The 26,323-nt window shown below is 36.6% G+C and overlaps 1 protein-coding gene across 1 annotated transcript in view; it reads right to left on the bottom strand.

Annotated features, from left to right (window-relative positions):
- The window catches only part of DST (dystonin), a 614,637-nt gene that overhangs the window by 330,292 nt on the left and 258,022 nt on the right, over positions 1 to 26,323 (bottom strand). The window contains exon 5 of the mRNA XM_042781628.1: positions 9,039 to 9,100. Within this exon, the coding sequence (XP_042637562.1) occupies positions 9,039 to 9,100 (62 nt within the window). The remainder of the gene's footprint in view (positions 1 to 9,038; positions 9,101 to 26,323) is intronic.

The raw sequence follows: 26,323 nt of genomic DNA, 5'->3' as shown, positions 1-26,323 counted from the left end.
AAGTAGGATTGCCCAACCTTCCTTCCGAGGAGTGGCTGGTGGGTTTGAACCGCCAGCCATCTGGTTAGCAGGCAAGTGACTTAGCCACTGTAGGAGGGGCTTATTTGTATATTTTAAGAATGAAAAGTACTGCTTTATATTTTTTGGTAAGTATTTTTCATTAGCCCTTTATAAAGTTAATGCTTCAAAAATTCTTCTATCTCATCTGTGTGCCCGCAGAGTAAAATAACTCAATAACTATGCAGTGACCAAGAGCACAGAGCAAACAGAGCTTCTTTTCTATTTTCTAAAAGTTATCATTGTGTCCTCAGCTTGATGATTTACACTTCCTTCCAGTCTCAACATCAGAAAATAAAGAATACCATGACTGAGTCAGGGGAGCCATGAAGTCGTTGACTTTACAGTATGGGCAAAGGATATCTGTGCCCTGAGTAAATGAAGCTTTCCAAAGACATGATAGGACAAAGATAAAAATGTGATAGTCAGTTTGGGTGTCTCCCATGTGGTAACTAAGCAAGTTACTAACAAATAGGGTGTGGTTTAATATGGGAATTGAGGGCTTTTTCTTCTCCAAACACATGTATGTATCAATTAATTCAAATTTATACCGAACATCCTTTTACACAATATTGAGGAATAAATTTACAGTACAAACTAACTAGTGCAGAATAATTTATATTCTCTATAAATTTCCAGTTAGACAGAACCTATATGAGGAAAGTAAACTGTATGGACTTCTCCAGGCTCCAATCTTCTCCTAAAAATTGTTCATTCCCTCAAATTATTCCTCTTGAAAAGAGTTTCTTGGTGATGGCTCAAGTCCTAATTCTGTACCAGTAAGCAAATATTTAAAAAGGAATCTCTAATCTGTGTTAGTTCCTTCTTTCTTGTTCCATTCCACAGAAAAAGGCAATAAATTAATCCTAGGTATTTAAATCTTAGGTGCCATGGTTTATATTACTGTCCTATAAATGTCTAGACAAGAACAGAGTTGCATGCAATCAGTAATAACAACTACTAAAGAATTGTAGAAGACCCTCTAGTTTTTATAAAGAGATAGCCTCTGCTGCCATAGGTAGAATAGACTTAAATAAATGCTGTAGATAACAAAAGAATGTCATCAGTTTTGTATCTTAGATCAATTTAGCTAACTGAAATCAGAGGTACTTTTAATAACTGCCAGCTTATATTTTAGTAATATATTAAAAATTATGGTAATTAAAAATATATCCATGATTCTAGCTAGTCTATCCAGAATCCATAATTTGCAAAGTAAACAATCAGCTATGTTTACTGTAGAGACATGTAGAGGCAGCAGGTGTGAATGTGCTAAGTAAAGTACTGGGAAGAGTGATGAATCAAAAGGAAAAAAAAATCCTGCCAGAACAATCAGTTTAAAGATGGGTTTAGTCATACTAATGAAATACAGAACACTAAAATTTAAATGTTTGCAAAAAAGCCGGAAACAACTACATGCCAACAAGTAAAGGTTTTCATTAACTTATCTATTTATTTTAAAACTGATATAATTTTAACTGATCAATATAAAATAAAGTTATATTAATTTTTTTTCTGGATTAAGTGTTATCAGGAAAAAAAATCTTTGCACATATGAACGTAACAATAGCTTGAGTACTAATTTTAAAGCTCCATAATGTTTACTTTTCTCCAAGTCCAGTATATATTTCCTTACAGTTGCATAGTCATGACTTCCTAAATCATGGGGATTACTGTAATTAGTACACAGTTCAAACTATAAGGTAAAAAAAAAAGTAAACACAATCTCACAGCCAAGGAGAACCTGTTGCCAGGTCTGAAACATTTCACAATGCTCAAAGAAATGAAATATGGGGCACACCCCTTCATTCTAATTCAGACTCTAATTTCATGATTCCAGTGCAGCTCTACCAGTAAATAGCTAGAATAAGTTTCCCCTTCTGTTAAATAAGGGAATCAAACCAGATACCTTGAAAGACACCCTCCAAGTGTGATTCTAATTGAAAATATGACCAAAGACCAAAAGCTGCCAAGCTTTTAAAAGTATAATCAGTCTATACTGACTCATTTTCTGTGCAAGAAGAATGTAGGAAAAAAAGGGGAAACAAAAAATAAACCCACTGCTATTGAGTCAATTCGGACTCATAATGACCCTATAGGACAGAGTAGAACTGCCCTATAAGGTTGCCAAGGCTATAAATTTTTACAGAATCAGATTGCTTCACCTGTCTCCCACAGAGCAGCTGGTGGGCTAGAACCGCTGACCTTTGGGTTAGCAGACAAATGCTTTAACCACTGAATTACCAAAGCTCCTTGGAAAATAAGAAAGGGTAAGTAAAAAAGGACACTGGCCCCAAAGTCAAGCTTTGAAACACGGGAGTGAGTGGGGAGCAGCTCATTAATACCTTGAGTACGTAATTCTTAAGTGTCTCAGCAAGACTGAAAGCAAAGAAAAAAATCCTAGCTCTTTCTAAAATGATTAAATCTTAAAAAGTATTTAAGGCCAAAAAAAAGGGGGGGGCGGACTATGAATAAAGGGAGCGGAAATCCACTAAAGGTGAGTATTTAGCAATTTTGTCTTTAGTCCTCCAAGTCAAGTCCCTCTTCCATACCCTAAATTCTCATGTGTTGAGTGTTTACAATATGCCAGGTATTGTGCTTTATGCTTAGATGAACTATCTCCTTTAAATGTTCACACCAACCTATCATTACCACCATTTTACAGGCAAGGGCATAAGAAAGCAAGGCCACACAAACACAAAAGTATAAAAAACCTGGGCACAAATTCCTGACCCCAAAGGCATGGCTTTCACCTACTTTTCTTACTATCTTCCACTTTCGGCTTACATATTATGAAGTGGCAAATCTCTTACAAGATAGTTGTTTGTCCCCTCCACCACCGCCCCCCACCAAGAAAAACACAATTTTCTCTAACTTAGCAGAACATACTATTTTAAGGGGGGGGGGGGTCGGTAGGCAGAGATCTAAGGTCTATTCAACTACCTCACTGCCCAAAGGAGCAGTGCTGCCCAGAACGGTTCCCCTTGGAGCCATAATTAGGGTGAAAAGACCTGGGTAAAATTAGATAAAAGTAATTAAAATACCTCAGAAAGAGAACAATTTTAAGAATTATTTTATGATTGCCTGTTTAACATATCCCAAACCTGAGTCAGGACTCCTGGGCAGCTAAGAGCAATACATGAAGCCAAGGGTAAGGAGTCTCCAGACCTTTTTACCACTTTAGAGCTGTCCCTATGCAGAAGTCCAGGGCTGAGAGGAAGCAGCCCCTCCACCAGGGTACAAGGCAGCCATTCCCTCTCCCTTGGTCACTGGAGTCAGAATAACTCGACAACAGTGGGTTTTTAACCTCCTCCTTTGATCCTTTTTTCTCTTTTCTCCTCTAACTTTCCTTTATTCTACTCCCTTTACAATGGCTTAAGGGCTACCTGTGACTACTTAACAGACAAAACACAGAATTCATACAGAAATATACCGACTCTATCTGAATGATTTTATTCCCACTTTTTTCTCTGTTTATCACTTAAGTATTGACTCATTTTATTAACTCATTTTTCATGATCACCTTTTTCCTTAACATTTATATAATACTATCACATTTTCTTGAAAACTCTTCAAATAGCATTCTTTTCATTAATTGAAAAGGAATATGGTAAAGCAAAAAATATATGAAATCTTCTTTCCTTTATCTGTTTCTCCCAGAATATGTTCAACATTTCATGTGAAGGACAATATTAAAAAAAAAAAAAAAAATCAATACAGAATAAGGGCAGTCCCCAAATGAGTTCTGTTTCTAAGTCTGTCTTTAGCAACTTTGTATGTAAATCAAAACAGTCAGTATTTGTATCTAATACCATTTAGTCAAATGATTTCCAGACACATTCAAATATCTTTAATGTAATAATGTTGTTGTTGTTGTTGTTGTTGTTATGTGCTGTCGAGTCAGACTCGACTCATAGCGACCCCTCCTTGGGTTGCAGAGGCAGTATCACTACGGAAGTAGATTGCCCAACCTTCCTTCCGAGGAGTGGCTGGTGGGTTTGAGCCGCCAGCCTTCTGGTTAGCAGTCAAGTGCCTTAGGTGCTACACTACCAGAGTAATAATGTTTTGATGTGTGTTGAAAAGTAGCACCTCTTGTTATTAGGAATCATTGTATATACCTTGAATTTTTAATATAATAGGCTTTATAAGGGTTTGTAACTACAGGTCATACATAATTTGGATGGTCATAACCTGGGAATTGCCTATAAATGTCTATTGCTTATATTAAGATTTTTTAATCCAAATTTCATATACATATTTTACATTCCACACTAGTTTGAGTACGACCAAATGGCCACTTGCAAAATTACCCAGCAATCCTTTTACCAAGATAAAATGAGATGCATAGTACAACATTCCTTGGGCCATCACTTGGGTAAACATGGAAAAGACCACATGAAGGCTGAACTTTCTCCATTTAACTAAATAACAACACAAACTTTAACAGTCTGATGTCCCACAATATCTTGAGATATTTAACAATTTTCCTTCACTTGAAAAAATAGTTCAAGTAATTAATAGTTAATGCTATAACTTCTAGACATGAAAGAATAAAAGACAAAAAGTAATGGTCTGACCAATCTGAGTTTTGTATCACAGATTTCAGTGCACAATTCATATGATTATAAGAAAGGCTTCTTTGAGCTGATACCAAAACAGAAAAAGAACGTTAAGTAGCTAACTGACAGCGGGAGTTAGCTAAGATCACTATTGTCTAGCTTTCCTTCTCATTGAAGTTGTTCTCCATTTAATAACAGCTAATTTTAAATTCTGACCTACAACAACTTCAGAAACAAAGAAACTAATTTGATTACAACCCTAACCAGTTAGATCAGCAACTACCTTTTGGCTGCTGTGCCTAAAATATCTATTTTCTTAATTCTTACTCTGTTGCAACAGAATTAAATACTGGAGATTTGTCATTTTACTTGAAACTGAGAGAGATTATATGTTCTCTAGGTAAATCAGGATTTGAACCCTTTTTTTCTGACTCTAGGCTATATATGCTTGAGTCAAACCACTTTGGAGCATTGCTAGGAGGATCAAATGATGTATATTACATACAGTGAGAATATTCTCATTCCTATGATGGGCCTTAGGGAGGAATAACACAGCCTCTACCCTCAAACAGCTCAACTAAGTATTGACATTTTTAGCAAAAGTAGTATCTTTGTACTCAGTCATCCTGCTTAAGAATCACTGGTAATATGAATGGCCCAGTGCAATATGCCAAGCACACAGCAGTCCCCCCCAAAATATCTGCCCACTATCAGTGCTACAGTTGTCCTCAGTTGAACTTCCACTTTCTCTTTGGTACCTACTGCTAGCATTTCTGACTTGGTTACCACATGGCAGAACCTTCTGAATATCGCCACATGCCACCTCCCACAAGCTAGAGCTATAAGGGCTGCTGTGCCAGTAGTCACCACAGGGGTATCTCTATATCAAAGACCTTGCTTCCCTTGAAGCCACCTCAGAGATGAGAAAATCCTTTTAGAGCCTTTAACTCCAAAAGTCCACACACCACACCCTCTCCTACCTAGCCTGTGAGAAAGACTCCCACTTACACTGTGTGCATGATAAATGCAAACAAGGGAGAAGCTTGGAAAGGCACAGGTGAACTGCTGGCATCCTTCATTACAATTCAGAATATACATTCTTGCAAAAACATCATAAAGCAGAGGGTCTCAACTTTTTCTCTTTTCTCAATACATGGAAGGGATAGGTTGCAGCTTTTAGCAGAAACTCCCTACAGAAGGGATTCTCAATAGGAAAGGGAGTAACATGTCATCCCTAAGGGATATACTGGAATTTGGGGGGGGGGGAGTTTTTGTCAATGAGTGAGAAAGGGGAAACTGAAAAGCCTCTCAGGTAATTCTGACATGCCCTCTGAAATAAGAATCATTTTTATAAAAGATGATTGTTGTTGGGTACCATCAAGTAGGTTCCAACTATTAGCAAGCAACCCTATGTACAACAGAATGAATCATGTTCACAACCACCGCGATGCTTGAGTTGATTGATGCAGTCACTGTGTCCAGCCATCTTGCTGAGGGGCTTCCCCTTTTTCCCTGACTCTTTATTTTACCAAGCATGATATCCTTCTCCACGGACTGGTCCCTTATGATAACGTGACCAAAGTACAATAGATGAAGTTTCATCACTCTTGCTTCTATGAAGATTCTGGCTGCACTTCTTCCAAGAAAGATTTGTTCCTTCTTCTAGTATTTCATAGTATTTTCCACATTCTACACCAACACCACAATTCAAATACATCAATTCTTCCTTACTCATTGTCCAACTTTCACACGCATATAAGGCAACTGAAAACACCATGGCTTGGATCAGGGTACCTTACTTAGTCTTCAAAGTGACATCTGTACTCCTTAACACTTAAAAGAAATTTTTTTTACAGCAGATTTACCCAGTGCAATAGGTCATTTGACTTCTTGACTGCTGCTCCCATGGGTTTCAATTATGGATCCAAGTAAAATGAGATCCCTGACAGCTTCAATATTTTCTCTATTTATTGTGATGCTGCTTGTGGGTCCAGTTGTGAGGATTTTGGTTTTCTTTATGTTGAAGTATAATTCATACTGAAGGCTGTAGTCTTTGATCTTCATCAGTAAGTGTTTCAAGTCATCTTCACTGTCAGCAACCAAGGTTGTCAATTTGCATATCACAGGTTACTAATGAGTCTTCCTCCTATCCTGATGCTGAGTACTTCTTCATAAAGTCATTTGCTCAGCATACAGATTGAATAAGTATCATGAAAGGATACAACCTTGACAAACACATTTCCTAATTTTAAACTACACAGTATCCCCTTGTTCTATTTGAATGACTGCTTGCTTCATGGTCTATGTATGGATTCATCATGAGCACAATTAAGTGTTCCCAATGTTATTTATAATCTGTTAGGATCCATACAGTCAAATGCCTTAAATTAGTCAATAAAATACAGGTAAACACCTTTCTGGTATTCTCTGTTCTCAGCCAAGATCCATTTGACATCAGCAATGATATTCCTCATTCCACATCCTCTCCACAAATCTGGCTTGAATTTCTGGCAGTTCCCTATCTATGTACTCCTGCAACCGTTTTTGCATTATCTTCAGCAATATTTTACATTACTGATACTGTTTGATAATTTCCACATTCCTTTGGATCACTTGTCTTTGTAATGGGCACAATATGGCTCTCTTCTAGTCATTTGGCTAGGTACCGGTCTTTCAAATTTCTTGGCATAAAAGGATGCTTCCAGCATTGCACCTTTTGTTGAAATATCTCAATGGGTCCATCAATTCCCAGAGCCTTGTTTTTCACCAATTCCTGCAGTGCAGCTTGGATTTCCTCCTTCAATACCATGGGTTCTTGATCATATGCTACCTCCTGAAATAGCTGAATACCAATCAATCTTTTTTGGTATAGTGACATCTGTGTATTCCTTCCATCTCCTTTTGATGTTTTCTGCATCATTCAGTATTTTGCCCACAGAATCCTTCAATATTGCAACTCGAGGGCTGAAGTTTTTCTCAGCTCTTTCAGTTTGAAAAATGCCGAGCATGTTCTTCCTTTTTGGTTTTCTAATTCCAGATCTTCATATATTTCATTATAATACTTTATCTTGTCAAGCTGCCCTTTGAAATTTCTTTTACTTCACCATTTCTTTCATTCACTTTAGCTACTCTATATTCAAGAGCAAATTTCAGAGTCTTTTATGACATCCATTTTAGTCTTTTCTTTCTTTCCTGTCTTTTTAATGACCTTTTTCTTTCTTCATAATGTCCTTGATGTCATCCCACAACTCGTCTGGTCTTCAGTCATTAGTGTTCAATGTGTCATATCTATTCTTGAGATGGTCTCTAAATTCAGATGGGATATACTCAAGGTTGTACTTTGACTCTAGAGGACTTGTTTTAATTTTCTTCAGCTTTAACTTAAGCTCGCAGATGAACAACTGATGGTCTATTCTGCAGTCAGCCCCTTGCCTTGTTCTGACATCCCTTTCCCCAGATGCGGTCAATTTGATTCCTGTGTGTTTCCACCCAGTGAGGTCTACAAGATTTGTCACCATTTACATTGTTGAAAAAAGGTATTTCCAATTAATAGGTCATTGTTGGTCTTGCGAAATTCTATCATGTGATTTCAGTACCATTTCCATCACCAAGCCTCCATTTTCCAACTAGTTATCCTTCTGTTTCCAACTTTCCCATTCTAATCACCAGTAATTATGAATGCATCTTTATTGAAGGCTTGATCAATTTCAGACTGCAGAACTTGGTAAAGATCTTCAATTTCTTCATATTTGGCATAAGTGATTGGTGTGTAAATTTGAATAATAGTTGTATTAACTGGTCTTCTTTGTAGGTGTATGGGGTCCAATAACTCCATGAAATTGCTTTTAAGTGTAGTGTACATTTCTGGAGAGCTTATACTCTCAAAGGGGATCATGGAACACAAATAAATATATATTTAAGAAGTACAACTATAAACTGCTTCACAGACAGGGAAAGGTAAACATATATCAATCACACTAAGGATGATAACTAAATTAAGTCTAGACTTCTGTCTCTATAATCTTTATTCTCATTTAACCTTCTGCCATCCACATAAAACTGATGCTAGAACTTGGTCTGAATTTTGAAAAAAAAGTACTCTTACTGAGCAATGTCACTTTTCTGTGCCCTAACATGTAAATATTTACAAGACTTCTTAAACTGCTGAGACTAAATTTTTAGAGTCCAATAATGGTAGGTTTTACTCACGTCACAGAATACTGTAATCACTAGTACTTATCTCCCACCTCTATCATTAGCCAGCAAATAATTATAGATGCTGAAATGCAAGTGAAATGCCCTAGAATTTAAACTTTCAAGTCATATTTTAAAGCTGTGTTTCAGAGCTATACAATCAACTGCTGCTCAAATAAATTCAAGTACGCAAAAGAAATCCAAGATGTAAAAGAAATGTAAACTGACCTTCATGAGATGCTGATTTATCCATTTTGTAAATGTTTTCTTTTGAACTTTGTCCCGTTCATCTGAAAAATAGGAAAAAATAAGTTTGGTAAAACTTATGAATAGAAGACTTTAATTGTGACTTTAATTTGTCCCATTCATCTGAAAAATGGGAAAAAATAAGTTTGATAAAACTTATGAATAGAAGACTTTAATTGTGATTATGCATATCAACAAAAATAAGGTATTTAAGAGATACTGTTTAGTAATCTGAATTTTTTTTTTTTTTTCCTTAATTACAGCAGCTTTAGGTTATCTGCAAGAGAGTGTTACAGGGCTGTTTATCATATTGGTTGCATTCACCAATATTATTGTATTAAATAAATGTGCTTTGCCATTCCGTCACATAACCATCCCCACTACCTCCACACCACACTGTCTAATCTAATCTTACTAGCTTCAGATGAGCCCCTGCACTAGAACTACCCAAAGCACTGTAGCACATATCACACCACATGTGTTCTTCACAACTACAGGTAGTGTCATTCCCATTTTACAGAAGTGGAAATCTGTCTACGATTATGTAGCAAATAATTTACAATTTTAATAAAAGATGGGACTTAAATTCAGGCTTTCTGACTTGAAGAATTCAGTTTAATTACTAATCATGCTGTTTCTCTCCTAGAGTCATTGTTTTGAATCATCTGGTAAAAAAGAAACACCCCAACTAGATCCTCACTATAACAAGTAACCCTGATTACTACAGTCATGATGCAGAGAAAGGTAAGGGATGGCTTCCTCATGGTTTAAAGAGAAATAATAATTGGATTTTTCTAGTTCAGCTAGTTAGTATTTCAAAGGGGAATCATAATCTTCCAGCACCTAGAGCGAAATTCAAAACCATAGTATCTTCTTTTTCCTTGCTTCTAGGCAACAATTCCCCAGTTTCTTGCTTCCTTCCTCCTTCTTTTCTGCATCTGGGAATACATCTTTCTCCTTCCTTGGTGGTCTTTTTCCCTTTCCTGTCATAATCCACCTTTTCTCCAGCCTTTCCCTGGGAGTAATATATACCTCACTTTTTTTTCATCTTTTCCCTCTTCATGGTTCATGCCTGCACCCTCTTAACTATTGTAATGCAACTAGATTTTCCTAAAAATGCTTGTTCTGTTTATAAAAACTATTTATGCCTTGTTCAAAATATGCTTTCTACAACAACGAAAACATAAAAATATAAAGACAAATCAACTCAGTGAAAAACATGCAACGTATGAGACTGAGGGTTAACTATTAATTTAAAAGAATGCTTAGAAATAAAAAAAAAAGTGAACATCTAATTATATAAGCAAACACAGATAGATAATCCTTTAAAAAAAATAACACCTATACTGCTCAATCTCGCTAGCAAATAACAATACAAAATAACACAAATAAAGCATTTTAACCTATCAAATTACTAAGATGTTATGAAAAAAATAATACACTGACAAGGGCACAAATGAACCAAACCAAAAAAACCAAACTCACTGCCATCAAGTCGATTCAACTCATAGCGACCCCTCCTTGGGTTTCTGAGGTGGTATCTCTACGGAAGAAGATTGCCCAATCTTCCTTCCAAGGAGTGGCTGGTGGGTTTGAACCTCCACCCTTCTAGTTAGCAGTCAAATGCCTTAGGCACTATGCCACCAGAGCCCCCTACCCTTATATATTGTTAATTTGGTTTAAATCCTTTCCAACTATGTCATTCAATACAGTAGCCACATATGGCTACTTATATTTAACCCAAATTAATGGAAATTAAATAAAATTAACAGTTCAGTTCCTTGGTTGTACTGCATTTCAAGTGTTCAACACTCACATGTGGCTTACTGGCTTACATAATGGAGAGCGCTGATTAATACTATCCATACCACCACAGTAATTTCTATTAGACAGCATTGTTCTAGAACAGAGTTGTGTTGGACAGCATTTAGTTGTGTTCGTCAGCTTTGCTCTAGCAGAAAGCTATACTGAATAGCACTGCTCTAGAAAAATTTGCCTTTAAATATCATCAAGTCTTTAAAATATATATATACCTTTCCCAGCAATTTCATTTCTAGAATTTATCCTCAAGTTATAATTGTGATTTTACATCAAATGTATCTATGTGAATATAAAGCTAAATGTTTATAATGGCAAAATAAAAGTTCTGAACAAAGCCTAAAGGTCAAAAAATAAAGAAATGGTTGGAGAAATTTTCATAAAGCAATCCAACTATCTGTTCATATTCAATTTTTTTGAAAGCTATCCAGTGATGGCATATTACTTAGAATTCTCCTACAGAGAGCAAGGTCAACATGGAGGGGTAAAGAGAACCATATAATCTAGTTTGTATTTCCCAAGTATTTCTTTCCCAAATTACTTCTTTTCAACCCTTTCTACTTCCTGTCACAATCAACCAGAAAAAAACAAAAAGGCAAGTACAGCCTACCATTTAGTTCTGCCCTTAACTGTTCAGTTATTCTCCAAACTTCTAGCTTCCACTTTAATCAGACCTTTAAAAATCTGGAAGAAGGGTTGCAGAAAGCAGATCCAGAATGCACAGGCTCACTACAGGGGAGTACAAATGCTCAGAATTTATGCCCAAATTAGATGAAGCACCTGGTTCCAAATGTAAAATCCAAAGGTACTTTCCTGATAATTATCCTGCCAAGAACAATGATACTAACAATTGTTAACTAACATTGGTGTTGTTAGCTGTTGTCACATTGGTTTGGACTCACAGTGACCCCGTGTGCAACAGAACAAAACGCTGCCCTGTCCTGTGCCATCCTCACAATCCTTGCTTTGCTTGAGCCCATCACTGAGCCACTGTGTCATCCATCTCAGTGAGTGTCTTCCCTTTTTTCCTGACTGTCCACTTTACCAAACATAATATCCTTCACCAGGGACTGGTCCCTTCTGACAACATAACCAAAGTATGAGAGAACAAGTATGGCCATTCTCACTTGTAAGGAACACTTTGGATATACTTCTTTCAAGACGGATTTGTTCCTTCTTCTGGCAGTTCATGGTATTTTCAATATTCTTTGCCAACACCACATTTCAAATACATCAATTCTTCTGTGGTCTTCATTTATACATTGTCTAGTTTTCATATGCTTATGAAAATACCATGTCTTGGGTCAGAGCATCTTAATCTTCAAAGTGGTATCTTTGCTCTTTCACACTTTAAAGAGGTCTTTTGCAGCAGATTCGCCCAGTGCAATATGTTGTCTGATTTCTGGACTGCTGCTTCCATAGGTGTTGATTATAGATCCAAGTAAAATGAAATCCCTGACAACTTCAATCTTTTCTCCATTTATCATGATGCTGCTGAGTGATCTAGTTGTGAGGATTTTTGTTTTCTTTATAATGTGTTTTCTTAATAGTATTGTTCAATAAACTGTACATTCTGTTGGATCACCTTTCTTTGGAATGGGCAAAATATGGGTCTCTTCCAGTTGGTTGGCCAGGTAGCTGTCTTCCGTATTTCTTGGCATAAATGAGTAAGGGCTTCTAGCATTGCCTCTGTTTGCTGAAACATCACATTGGGAATTCTGTCAATTCCTATGGCTTGTTTTTGGCCAATTCTTTCAATGTAGCTTGGATCTCTCTGTTCAATACCATTGGTTCTTGATCATATGCTACCTCCTGAAATGACTGAATATCAACCTATTCTTTTTGGAACAGAGACTCTGTGTATTCTTTCCATCTGCTAACCAACATTATCCAACTGTTATCAAATTCTTTTTGGTACAGTGATTCTAAGTACTCCCTTCCATCTCTTAACCAACATTGTTGTTGTTATGTGCCGTCGAGTCAGCCCTGACTCATAGCGACCCCTCCTTGGGTTTCCGAGGCAGTATCACTACGAAGTAGGATTGCCCAACCTTCCTTCCGAGGAGTGGCTGATGGGTTTGAACCGCCAGCCATCTGGTGAGCAGTCAAGTGCCTTAGCCACTATGCTACCAGAGCTCCCTAACCAACCAACACACTAGTCTAAGAGGAATTTAAAAATATTTTGTAGATGATAACCAACATTATCTATCTACAAAATATTTTTAAATTCCTCTTAGACCAGTGTGTTGGTCCAGAACATCACCCACCTCACTCATCCTTGTACACTCCATACTAGATGCCATAATACTTTCATGCACTCAATAAATCCCTAGGGTGATAATCATATGTTAGAAAGGACCTAAGTTGAGAAATGAATATTAATCTACTTACATACAATGGTATATACTACTATATCTCTTAAAGCAATAATGGTGCCTAAATGTGTTATAATTGTTATTCCTTGAGAGTTCAGAATAAACCTAAACTATTAATGAATACATAAGAACAAAGAAAAAAAAGAATATACTAGTTAGTCCTCCTTACACATAAAATACTGATTCTGTACTTCATTTATTCACTCAATTACTCCAGCATCTATGGAGCTCCCATGATAAACCAAATATCAAGTAGGGTCTGGACTTAGTAAGTAGAAAGAACAATGATCCTTGCCATCTGGAGTTCAGCATCTAGAGAGAGCACTGACATGCAGGCAGTGTGATATGCATACCAACGAAGAAAAGTTCATGGCACTCATCCTGTACATAAGCATGACGGAGAGAACAACCTGGCCCTGAAGAGTTGGGTAGCAAGACATGAGCTAGACATATACAAATTTCCTTGCCAAAAAAAACCCTTGATTTAATAATTTGACTTTAAAAATCCATAGTTAGAACCCAAGTATTATGATTACCTTGAGTAGATTCCACTTTCCCTAGAGACTATCATCCTTTAAATGGAAGCAATGAACACATTCCAATCACAGGCAAGTTGCTGGGAAATCTGGCCCTGCTGTGTGATATGAACTTTGGACAAGTCAATGCAAACAATGGAACCTTCCTGCCAAAGTATAGCACTCACATTACATATTCAGCAGTGTTTCTTCCAAGCCTCCAGAAAAAGGAAAACAGTGAACAAACTAAAGATTCCTTCCTAGACCCAGGCAGTCCCGGGGTTATGACCGAGATTTTTTCCTAACTGTGAGTTTAAGAATTTGTAGGTAAGTCGGAACAGGTATCTACATGGTTTTTATTTAGTTTTACTTTAGTGCAAGAAAAACTTTGGTGGCACAGTGGTTAAAGGACTCAGCTCTAACCAAAAGGCTGGGGTTTGAACTCACCAGCTGCTCTGCAGGAAAAAACTGTGACAGTCTGCTTGCTTATAGATTTACAGCCTTGGAAGCCCTATGGGGCAATTCTACCCTGTCCTATACAGTCGCTATGAGTCTGAATCAGCTAGATGGCAGTGAGTTTGGATATGGGATTTTGAGTACGAGAAAAGACTAGAAGTCTTTTCAGTGATTTAAAAGCTACAGGTGAAGCAAGAAAAGATGACTGTAATGAAGAGAGGGCAAATTTACACAACATTAAAGGGCAAGTAGGGGTTGTCTGTAAATGGTAAATCAGACGTTATCGATCTAGGAACTGCCTGTATTGGATATTATTCCCAACCAATTAACAACCTAGGGCCCTGATGCTAAATCCTAAAACAAACAAACAAACAAACATTAAGATATATTATTAACTAAAACTGTATAGTTCAAGAAGTTATAGATTCCATATCAAGTTTCAAAATAAGACTGTAGTATTCCTATAACCACCCTCCAAAATTTGATTTATGTAACCATCACGTAATACAAACTCTAACAAATTTACAAATTTCCTTAAATTTTATTATGTGTATTACCTAAATCCTTCTTTTGTTATATAAAAATTGACAAAAATAGATTGTTATTATTTTCTAAATTAACGAAACTGGTCCTATATTTTAATAAACATGAAGAAATGGAACATAGATTCTAAAGACCAATCACTTATTGGTTAAGTTCTTACCAAAGTGGTATATTAAGAAAAAGGATTTAACCAAATAATTTATAGAAGAGAGAACCACTTAAATAATACAATTGTAAGAAGGTTATTCTCATCACTGGGATTTTGTTGTGGTTGTTGCTAACAGTTCAAAGCACTGCCGAAAATGTAAGGCAGAAGCTAGGTATTTGGCATGTAATACTAAGATAACATCTGGGAATTATGATCCACAATTAAAGTACATGAGTAAGGTACAAAACTAAAGCTAATTAAATTATACCCACATAGTTCATAAATTCTGATTTATGTTTTCTAACAATAACAACTTAAACCTTTTCTTTTAAACCACAACAAACCTAAATGAATCCCATTCAAGCAGCAAAGATAGTTCTTTAATACTAGAATGTTCCCATCACAAGGCTACAATAATAAGGTAAGTGTTAATGTGGACTTTAAAGACCCCAACTCTCTTCAAGAGAACAACCTAAAATCAGTAATTTAAATCTGGACAGACTTTGTGATTTACAACTTTGCATATGCATCATTTCAAAAGGAAGTATTCCAGATTACACCATCTAATTTTCCAACTACCAGACTCATAATGGTTTCTTTATGTCACTTGAGTCAGGGATGTCTAACAGTGAAATTTGTATTTAGTTGGGCTATGACAACAATAAGGAAAATCTTACTTACTCCTGTGATTTTAACCAATTCCGCTGGTTTTACAAACCACCCACTCTTTTTTCTGAATGAAATTTTTTAACATTCTTCCATTTGAAAATTATTTCATTGATACTTCAAACTCGCTGCTGTCGAGTCGGATCCGACTCAAAGAGACCCCTCCTTGGGTTTCTGAGGCTCTATCACTATGGACGTAGATTGCCCAACCTTCCTTCCAAGAAGTGGCTGGTGGGTTTGAAGCGCCAGCCTTCTGGTTAGCAGTCAAATACCTTAGGCACTTAGCCACCAGAGCCCCTTTCATTGATACAGTAAGTTTTAAATGAAAGTACCCAATTATGTTCCCCTTAAAAAGTACTGAATGGCTCAAATTACTCAATGACACAATATTCAAAGAAAAGAATAAAAGAATTTTGGGGAAAAAAAAGGTGCAAAAAAAGAGCACCAATTATTACAACCTACACTGACCTGTTTTCTGTAAGTTCCTATCAAAGCTAAACACATTTAGTATTACACACATAATAAAAATCGAGACTATATAAATGCACAGCCTATGCACAACAATAGAGGGAACAGTTTTCTCTAGGTAACCCCAGGAGCTGTAGCTTGAGTTCATCCAGATTCCTGAAAGGTGCCCCATAGTCTGCTAAACTCCCACAGTGCGAACTAATGCAGGTAATCTAACTTTCCTTTCCCAGTTCTGAAAACATTAAAGTGGTATTATAGGTCATGCTACTAACCCATACAGCACATCAGTCCCACCAGCTTTGCATTCCAATCTTGATCATTTTTCATAAGCTGCCCCATCATTCTCTAAGAAAGCTGTCCAATAGATCCCTCAGCTCTTTCTGTACAAACTCATGTGTCAGAGTCCTGTTAGCTTTCTATGTAGAAAGGAAAACACTGACTAGACACTCCCACTTACAAGCTGAAACGCAGTTAGCTCCCCCTTTTAAGTAAACATTAGCAAAGCCAGCCTCTTCTGCACTACTTTGCAGGGGACACATACAACTATTACAAAAAAGGAAACAAATGGTCTATTTCTTTTAGTCTTAAATTTATTCATATGAAATACATTAAAAAAATAGTTTTGATTCCTTTTTTTTTTTTTTTTTGGCTATGAGACAGCCCACAGGGCGTTAGATTTCACTGTAGAGCTAGCTAATTACATTCTCTCTCTTCTAATCCCCATGGCAGAATTCTCAGGGAATAAAAAAACAACATCCAGCCTGAATTGTTAACTCATTCCAGATACATTTGCTACTAACAGTTCTGGGGATCTCAACTTTCTAAGCTAGACACATATCCCTCAGGGTAATATCATCACCAACTATTTTTATGTATACTCACAGATACATTTTCATTTGAATCTGACATTCTTTGAGTTGACTGCTACTGTTCCCATTCTAAAAATATGAAATCCAAAATCTGGAGAGATTAAAAAACTAGTCTAGGATTCCACAGCCTAAATGACTGAACTAAAATTCTAAACTTGAGTCTGCTTCTAAAACCCACTTCTTTTCTATATCTTCAAACAATAGAATCCTTAATCTAATAATACAGGAATAACAAGGAATCCTCAATCAATGATAACTTCACTTGTGAGCACGAATTGAATGAATAAATGTCAAGAAATGTGAATCTTTGGTATAAATAAGCAACAGACCAAGTATCTTCAGCACTCCTATGTTTTTGTCTGAAACAGTAGACAAATAGTTACAAACAGAACTCCAAAACTTCATATTTATTTTCAGCAATAGGAAGCCAGCAAAGTTAATCATACCAGGGAAAAAGATACCACAGTCCTAGTAGATTGACAGTTGCTAATATGGGTTGGGCCATCTACTTCCCTAGTGATACTGTCAAACTGAACAGCAGTGAGTTTGGTTTGAGTTAACATGCTTTGAAACATCTGTATATGACTTCTAACATCATTCTAAGTAACCCCCTTCACTTCCTATTTCTCCCTTCTTCAATTGCCATTTTTTGTGCCAGAGGCCCTGCCTCTACTAGAAAAAAGCCTGAGCCTGCCTAATGCACCAAGAAGAGGATGATTCAGAGCACACTTAGTACGTGCCAGGTATTGTTCCCAGTTACTCACATACCTGTAACACACATATAGTGCCTATCACCCTCATAACAACCCTGTGAGACTAATCTATTTACAGATTTAAAAAAATTATGCAGTTAGAGGTTAAATAAATTGCCCAGGATCACACCACTATTAAGGGCAGGTGGTGGAGAGGGAATATAGTTTGCAGAAGCATTCTCAACGTTGTATTTCTTCACTTACAGAACACAATGCTAACTTTGAAAAAATAAGAAGTTAAACAATAAAAAGTAAAAAGTGAAGAAGTCTGGCCAAATCTTCTGTGGTGGGGATATACAGAAAACAGAATTTGCCTTCCTCAGATTCGTGATTCTAAAGAGTGGAGGCAGGTAAACCACAATGCTTTAACTAATAGAATTTAGGGCAAGGATGAGATGTATCAGTAAGGGTAAGGAATGAATTTTTGTTTTGTTTTGCTTCTTTGTTGTTACTGCTGTTTAATAAGACTGTGTTTTTGGTGAAAGTTCACAAAGCAAATTGGGTTCCCCTTTAACAATTTTCATACAAACTGTTCCTTGTCATCGGTTATAGTTTTTACAACGTGTCAGCATTCTCATTATTTCCATTCTGATTATTCCGTATCCATTGGTCTAGCTTCCCTTCCCCTCCTTGCCTTCTCATCTTTGCTTTTGGTTAAATGTTGACCGTTTGGTCTCATGTAGTTTAAGTATTTAAGGGAGCACAGTACTCACGGGTAATAATGATTATTTTATAATTCAATCTATTATTGGCTGAAAGGTGAACTAAAATAGCTTCAAATCCATATTCAAAAGTTATTTTAGGGCAATAGTCTCAGGGGTTCTTCTAATCTCTATCAGTTTCAGCAATCTGAGTTTTGTTCTACCAAAAAAACCAAACCAAACTCACTGCCATCGAGTTGGATCCGACTCATAGCAACCCCTCCTTGGGTTTCTGAGGTGGTATCACCATGGAAGTAGATTGCCCAACCTTCCTTCCGAGGAGTAGCTGGTGGATTTGAACTGCCCTCTGGTTAGCAATCAAATGCCTTAGGCACTAAGGCACCAAAGCTCCCAGGTTTTGTTCTACAAGAAATGAGTTTTAAAAGAACAAGAAACACTTTGGTAAAGGTTGTAGCTAAAAGAGAAAAAGAGAGAGAGAGAGAGAGAGAGAGAGAGAGGAGGAAAATATTAAGTGTTGGAGTTGGATGGAAAAAAGATAGGGGGGAGGGAATATAGTCAGTTTTCTTACCACTGCCTATGAATAATATAGTATGTTGTTGTTATGCTGTACCGTCTAGTAGGACTCGACTCATAGTGACCCCTCCTTGGGTTTCTGAGGCAATCACTAAGGAAATAGATTGCCCAACCTCTCTTCTGAGGAGTGGTTGGTGGGTTTGAACCTCCAGCCTTCTGGTTAGCAGTCAAGTGCCTTAGGCAATATGCTACCAGAGCTCCTAATATAGTATAGTACAGTATAATATAGTATAGTATAATATAATACAATATAGCAAGACTGGTGAGGGAAAAGCTGTAAGATTTTTGGCGTTATAGAAGAAAGCTATCTGCAATAGTTAGGATCAATGAAAAGCCTTGCTCCTGAAACTGATGAACTACCCAGTTCGAAAATAGGGAGCTGGTGAGAATGCAGGTCTGCTGCTCACCCTGGCTCTTCACTCTGCCCAGTCCCACTCCAGGGCACCCATGAGCTTGCAACTCTCATTCAATCATCACCTAAAAACCCTGTCCTTACCCCAGTAACACCTCTCCTCTCCATTTGACATACCCTAGAGCAAAGACCTCAGCCAACATCACTTGTAACTAGACATTATTGCTGCTGTTGTTGTTGTTGTTATGTGCCATGGAGTCGGACCTGACTCATAGCGACCCCTTCTTGGGTTTCCAAGGCAGTATCACTAAGGAAGTAGATTGCCCCATCTTCCTTCCCAGGAGTGGCTGGTGGGTTTGAACCACCAGCCTTCTGGTTAGCAGTCAAGTGCCTTAGGCACTACACTACCAGAGCTCCCTTATAGCTGCTAGGTAGATGAAAAAAAGGTAAGCTGAAGAGAATTCTTGCTCCCACTAAAGTTAAAATGTCTTACAACAGTCCCAAAGAAACACTGTTCTGGTTTATTTAAATTTATTTAATTTATTTAAATTAATATAGAGCTACAACTGATGTTCATTTCAGTTTAAGTCAACTTTCCCCCATTGGTCATTGTCAAGTGTGATCTACTTCCATGGGACTACAGACCTTGAGAGGAAGCTACCTAACATCTCTGAGCCTTTTCCACCTTCTTCATCTTTTTATTAAAAGGAAGGTGCTAATTTGGAAACCTCCAACACTATAACATTAAGTTTTAATCATTAAAAAAATGTTTACAAAGTATTTTAGGACACCATACCTAAAGGAGTATCAATACTATTATTTCTGAAAGATTTCTTTACTCAGTTACTACTGCCAAGTCCTATGTATACCAAATCTATAGCTGATCTCATAATGACAGGCTGGCTGTTCAAACCCACCAGCCACTCCTCGGAAGGACGGTTGGGCAATCTACTTCAGTAGTAGTACTGCCTTGGAAACCCAAGGAGGGATCGCTATGAGTGGGATCTGACTCAACTGCAGTGAGTTTGGTTTTTCTGGTTTCACTAAAACAAGTATTGTTTGTCTTTGCTACTATAATTACTATTGGCAACAGCAGATTCTCATGCTGTTAAATGTAGCAAAGAAATATTTTAAAACTTTAAATGAGAAAGGCTTTCTTCTTGCACATTTTGAGATTCAGTTCTTCATGGCTTAAACTAATTTTTCCTCTTCTACAAAAATTGACAGCACAAGAAAATTCCACAACTTTCTCTTATTACTGACTTTATCAATTTAAATTTCCAGTGTTGATGATTTTCTTAGCCTTATTTTTTTATAACTATTATTTGTTAGTATTTTAATCTAAATAAAATTGACATTTATGTCTGCAGCATTCCCTACTTGACTAGAGCATAATCAATCCACAACTTCTGTGCTAAATATCAAGTATTGGCTGAAATAAAAAAAAAAAAATTAAAAGGAAGTTGTCAGCATATCCAAAGTGTAGTCTTCATAAAGAAGCTCTTTACATTTCAAACACTTATAATCCTTGTGCCAAGAAATCTGAGCGAACTTAAAAAGGAGATATTTCAAGATAAGCATGGAATTGACAAGGCATCTCAAACATATGGCTAGTAAAATCTTCAGATTTACACTATTTGGCAGTACAAGCCAAGATCATCAAACAGTATGAGAAATGAGAATGAGTAAATAATCATAGATATAGGAAGGTTTTAAATATCATAAGAAAATACAACTTTATGTCAGTAATTCTACAGATAACATGGGTGGCTTTCTAATAAAACAAAATTGGCTAAAAAAGTGGTAGGAAATCTTACATGCTAAAAATCACAAAACAAACGGATAAGTTAAAGTGCTTTTAAAGGCACTAGGATCATGTGGTTTTATAGGAAAATTTTACCAAATTCTTCAAAGATCATTTAATAATCCTATGTTATTTTTTAAAAAATAAATAAATTCCATACCACAGAAAAGTAACAAAAGCATCCCAATGCATAGCCCAGGTACCAAAACACCTGAGAATGCAGCATTAAAACAAAACAAAACATCTATATGTTAATCTCACTTAAGAGAACAGATGGAAAAATCCTAAATAAATTCTTATGCAATCCAATAGCAAAAGAGTAACACAACTTCATCAAGCAGGGTTATCCCCAGAAATGAAATAATAGTTCATTATTAGAAATTCATTCTTGTAATTCATCATTTTACCAGATTAAATAGGAAACATAAAATCATTTCAACAGATGCTCAAAGAGCATATAACAAAATTCAAAGCTAGCTTTGGATTAAATTTCTTTTAAAATAAGTAATTACAAATACAGAAGAATCCACAACAAACATCATCAATTAGAAACAAACATTAGAAACATTTCTGTTGAAGTCAGAAATAAAATAAGAATGCCTGCCATCATCATTCCTGTATCCTGGAAATCAGTCAATACTTTAAAACACAAAAATAATAAAACTTATAAACATTGGAAATGAAAAAGCCAAACTATATAACTATTTGAAATTACTGTAACCTAGAGAGAAACTTTAAACAGAATCAACTGAACAAAAACTACAATAAAAGTGACATTTCAAAATCAGTGAACAAAGAATGGATGGTTAAATAAATGGTGTTGTCCCAAGTGTGATAAATAGCAACTAGGTCTTAAAATCTAGCAAGCAGCCACTAGGATGCAACTAGTGGTCTCTCCCTGTCCAGAGGAAAAGAAGAGTAAAGAAAATCAAAGACTCTGGGAAAAAATTAGTCCAAAGGACTAAAGGACCATGCAAGGCATAGCCTCCAGTACCCTGAGATCAGAAAATTAGATGGTGCCCAGCTACCACTACCAACCACTCTGATCAGGACCACAGAATGTTCTGGACAGAATGGGAGAAAAATTTAGAACAAAATTCAAAATCATAAAAAAGATCACACTTATTGTCTGATACAGACTGGTGGAACCCCCAATTATGGTCCTTAGACATTCTTCAAACCTGGACCTGAATCTACCCCAGGGATTACCTTCCAGCCAAACAAAAGACAGACCTATAAAGTGAAAAGTAACACCCATGAGGAAGGTACTCCTCAAAATAATCACCCATGTAAGACCAAAAGGGCAGCGTCTGCCATAAAACAAAGCCCAGAAGGCAGGAAAGGGCAGCAGAGAATGTAAAGACAGATGGAACCCAGACAAGAATAAGGAAAAGTATTGTTACAACGATGGAATTGCAATCGTTATGAAACAAAATGTGTAAAAACTGTTTAATTTAAAATATGATTTGCTCTGTAAACTTTAACTAAAATAACTAAAATAAAATAAAGGATGTTGTGAGAATAAGCTAGCATCCGAGGGGAAAAAGTTAGACTTATACCTCACACCATACACAAAGCATGTTAAAGTAGATTATAATGCCAAAGGTAAATAAAAATTTTAAAATTAATAAAACTAATAGGGAGCTCTGGTAGCGTAGTGCCTAAGGCATTTGACTGCTAACCAGAAGGCTGGCGGTTCAAACCCACCAACCACTCCTCAGAAGGAAGGTTGGGCAATCTACTTCCATTGTTATACTGCCTTGGAAACCCAAGGAGGGGTCGTTATGAGTCGGGCCGACTTGATAGCACAAAACAACAACAGGAAGAATATTTCAAAACAAATTATAAAAGTCAAAAGAAAATGAAGGTATAAAGGCTGACAAATTTGACTACATAAAAATCTGAAGCACTAATATGATAACAGGCTTATAAACAAAGTTGAAAAAGGAAAAATGACTATCTTGAGGAAAAAATCCACTGGATATATAATATACACCAAAAATGTCCAAAACAGGTTAATAACTCTACTTACAAGTACAAAAGAGAAAATGCTCCCTTCAAAAAATAATACAAATTATGAGAGTATCCAATTCAAAGAAGGAATGCAAAAGGCCAATATAAAGATAAGCAAAAATGCTCAACCTCCCTTCTAATCAGGAAAGGCAAACTATGAAAACAATGATTTCATATAGCTATAAATTTGTAAGAAAAATACCTAGCGCAGAGGTAATAGTCTCATACAACACTGGTGAATGTATAAAATGGCAAATACTTTTTCAAGAGCAATTTGGCAGTTTACATTATAAATTAAGATTCATGAGCTTGTGAATCAACAATTCCACTTCTGTTGTTGTTATGTGCCGTCAAGTCAGACCCAACTCATAGTGACTGCTCCTTGGGTTTCTGAGGCCGTATCATTATGGAGGTAGATTGCCCAACCTTCCTTCTGAGGAGTGGCTGGTGGGTTTGAACCACCAGCCTTCTGGTTAGTAGTCAAGTGCCTTATGTACTACTCCACCAGAGCTCCCAATTCCACTACTAGGAAATACTAAATAAATATGTGAATATATATGATTAGCACACAAGGATGTTTACTGTAGCAAAACAGTTGAAACAATTTAAATATCAGTCACTTAAAAACAAAACAAACAAACAAACAAAAAACAGTGCATTGAGTGGATTCCAACTCATAGCCGCCCTATAGGACAAAGCAGAACTGCCCCTGTAGAGTTTCCGAGGCTGTCAATCTTTACAGGAGCAAACTGTCTCTTCTTTTCCCCATGGAGTAGCTGGTAGGTCCACTGACCTTTTGGTTAATAGCGGAATGCTTTAACTACTGCACTACCAGAGTGCATGTCAGTCAGTAGGAAACTAAATAAATACATTTCACCTATCCAATAGAATATTAATATTTTATATATGGTGATATGGAAAGTAGTTCTAAGATATATACTTAAGTGAGAAACTTAAAAATAAACTCATATAAAGGATGTACATCACATCGTAAATGACTAGTTTCACCAGGAAAAGAGTAAAAGCTGGGAGGAAAGAAGGCTGATAAAGTATCTTTCATATTTCATTCCACATATTTTTAGATCAATTTTAAACAATCTTTTACAAAGAGGATGTATTTGTGTATTGTTTGTTGTTGTTGTTATTTGCCCTCAAGTCGGACGCAACTCATAGCAACCCCTCCTTGGGTTTGGAGGCAGTATCACTATGTAAGTAGATTGCCCAACCTTCCTTCCGAGGAGTGGCTGGTGGGTTTGAACCGCCAGCCTTCTGGTTAGCAGTCAAGTGCTTTAGGCACTATGCTATCAGAGCTCCTAATTGTGTATTACTTATTAAAAATAACTGTGACAGGGAAAATGTTCCAACCTCATATATTCATTTATATATTGAATATTTTGGTAGACTCTACTGGAGATAGAGAAAAAAGAATGAGACAGGCCAGAGCTAAAGACAGAGCTAAGACTTCAGGCATGGTTGGATTTGCTCTTGGCCTGATAGCTCCAGAAAGAGAAGAGGGGACCAGCCCGCAAAAGAGGAGTCAGCAATTGGTGATCCTTTTTTTCAGAGCATGCTTGCCAGGCTGGGATACAAAGTGGTTAGTCTGCAGAAAGCCTTCAAAAAGACAATCAATAATTAAGAATATATTCAGAAATTTCCCTGCTTGCAGGGTTTCCTTATTCAAAGGTTAACTGCCATAAAACAAAATGCAGTTTGGTTTTGCCCTTGTTTGTGACAATCCAGAAACAGGACAAGAGTAGAATGTGCTAAGTAAGCTGAGGCGTAAATGGTGTAGAACAATAAAAGCCATAAATCTCTGGGCACAAATGCTTTTTTGTATATCCCCTCGCCCCGCTCTCCCCATCAATAATTAGATCCCGTGCTTTTCATCAGCGCAGTAGCCAGGGTTCAGGCTGAGGATCAACAGTATTGGTGGCTGGGAACAAAGGGTATTGGGTTCTGCTCTGAAGAGGAATTTAATGGTATCTCTTCATACAATTTGCCAGGTACTGAATATAAAACTCATAGAAAATGCTTTTAAACTTCTTTCACCTACCTAAGCATCCTGAAAACACATGAGCATAAAGAGCCTTATAATTATATTTACACTGCTAGAATAATCACACATTGTATATAATCTAGCTTCTGCCATTCTGAGTTTCGGTTAAGGACAGAAAAGATTCTACACTTCTTTATCTGTATAGGACTGAAAAAAAAAAAAAACTTCTTTTTAAATTTTCAATCTTAGTCTTTCTTTACAGAATTCAGAGGCCTGATTAAGAAGATAGCCTAAAGGACAAAGATATTATATAAATCAATAAAAACAAATTAATCATTTCCACATTGTTTACATATAAGATAAATCCATTATATTTATGAGTCCCTTAGCTAATTTGGGATTTTAAAGTTTTGAGTATTTAAAAATTTATAATTATAAGTACTGTATGTAATTATAGGAGTTCTGGTAGTATAGAGCCTAAGGCACTTGACTGCTAACCAGAAGGCTAACGGTTCAAACCCACCAGCTACTCCTCCGAAGGAAGGATGGGCAATCTACTTCCATAGTGATAGTGCCTTGGAAACCCAAGGAGGTGTCCACTATGAGTTGGGTCCGACTCCACAGCATGTAACGACAACAATATACATAACTATAACGTCCAAACACTTCACTTTAAAATCTAAAGTAATACCAGATACCCTTGAAAATTATTGAAGTATGACCTCCAATAACTCAGATAAAAAATATAAACAAATTATAGTGAGTGTATATGGTTTCTCAGAATTCCCAACATTTTTTTCAAAGGTTGATTTCTATTAAAAATAAATCCTATTTCCTGTTACCTTTACGGTATTTCCTGTCTCATCCAATCTAAATAATAAATGTCTGTTTAAGGTTATTAAATTATTAGGTACTGTTAGACTTCAAACTATAAAGGGAATTCCTCTTCTATATGGTTCACTGTCTACATGGCTCCATTGGTAGGCCATATACAGACAGCCGTGATGAGGATAAAGAATATGACTTAGGATCCTATACATACTTGTATCCAGATCCTGGCATTAACATAAGCTAGTAATTTGAGCTTGAGAAAATGATTTACTTCTGCGAGGCTCAAGTTTCCTCATCTGTAAATCAAGTCATCTTCTTCAGATTAACTACTGTTGTTGTTGTTGTTGTTGTTATTTGCCATCGAGTCGGCCCCGACTCATAGCGACCCCTCCTTGGGTTTCCGAGGCAGTATCACTACGGAAGTAG

This window comes from Orycteropus afer, unplaced genomic scaffold (genome assembly GCF_000298275.1).
Source record: "Orycteropus afer afer isolate SDZICR_OR568_19922 unplaced genomic scaffold, OryAfe1.0 scaffold00140, whole genome shotgun sequence".
Lineage (NCBI taxonomy): Eukaryota > Metazoa > Chordata > Mammalia > Tubulidentata > Orycteropodidae > Orycteropus > Orycteropus afer.
This window is presented reverse-complemented; position numbering and strand designations above follow the sequence as displayed.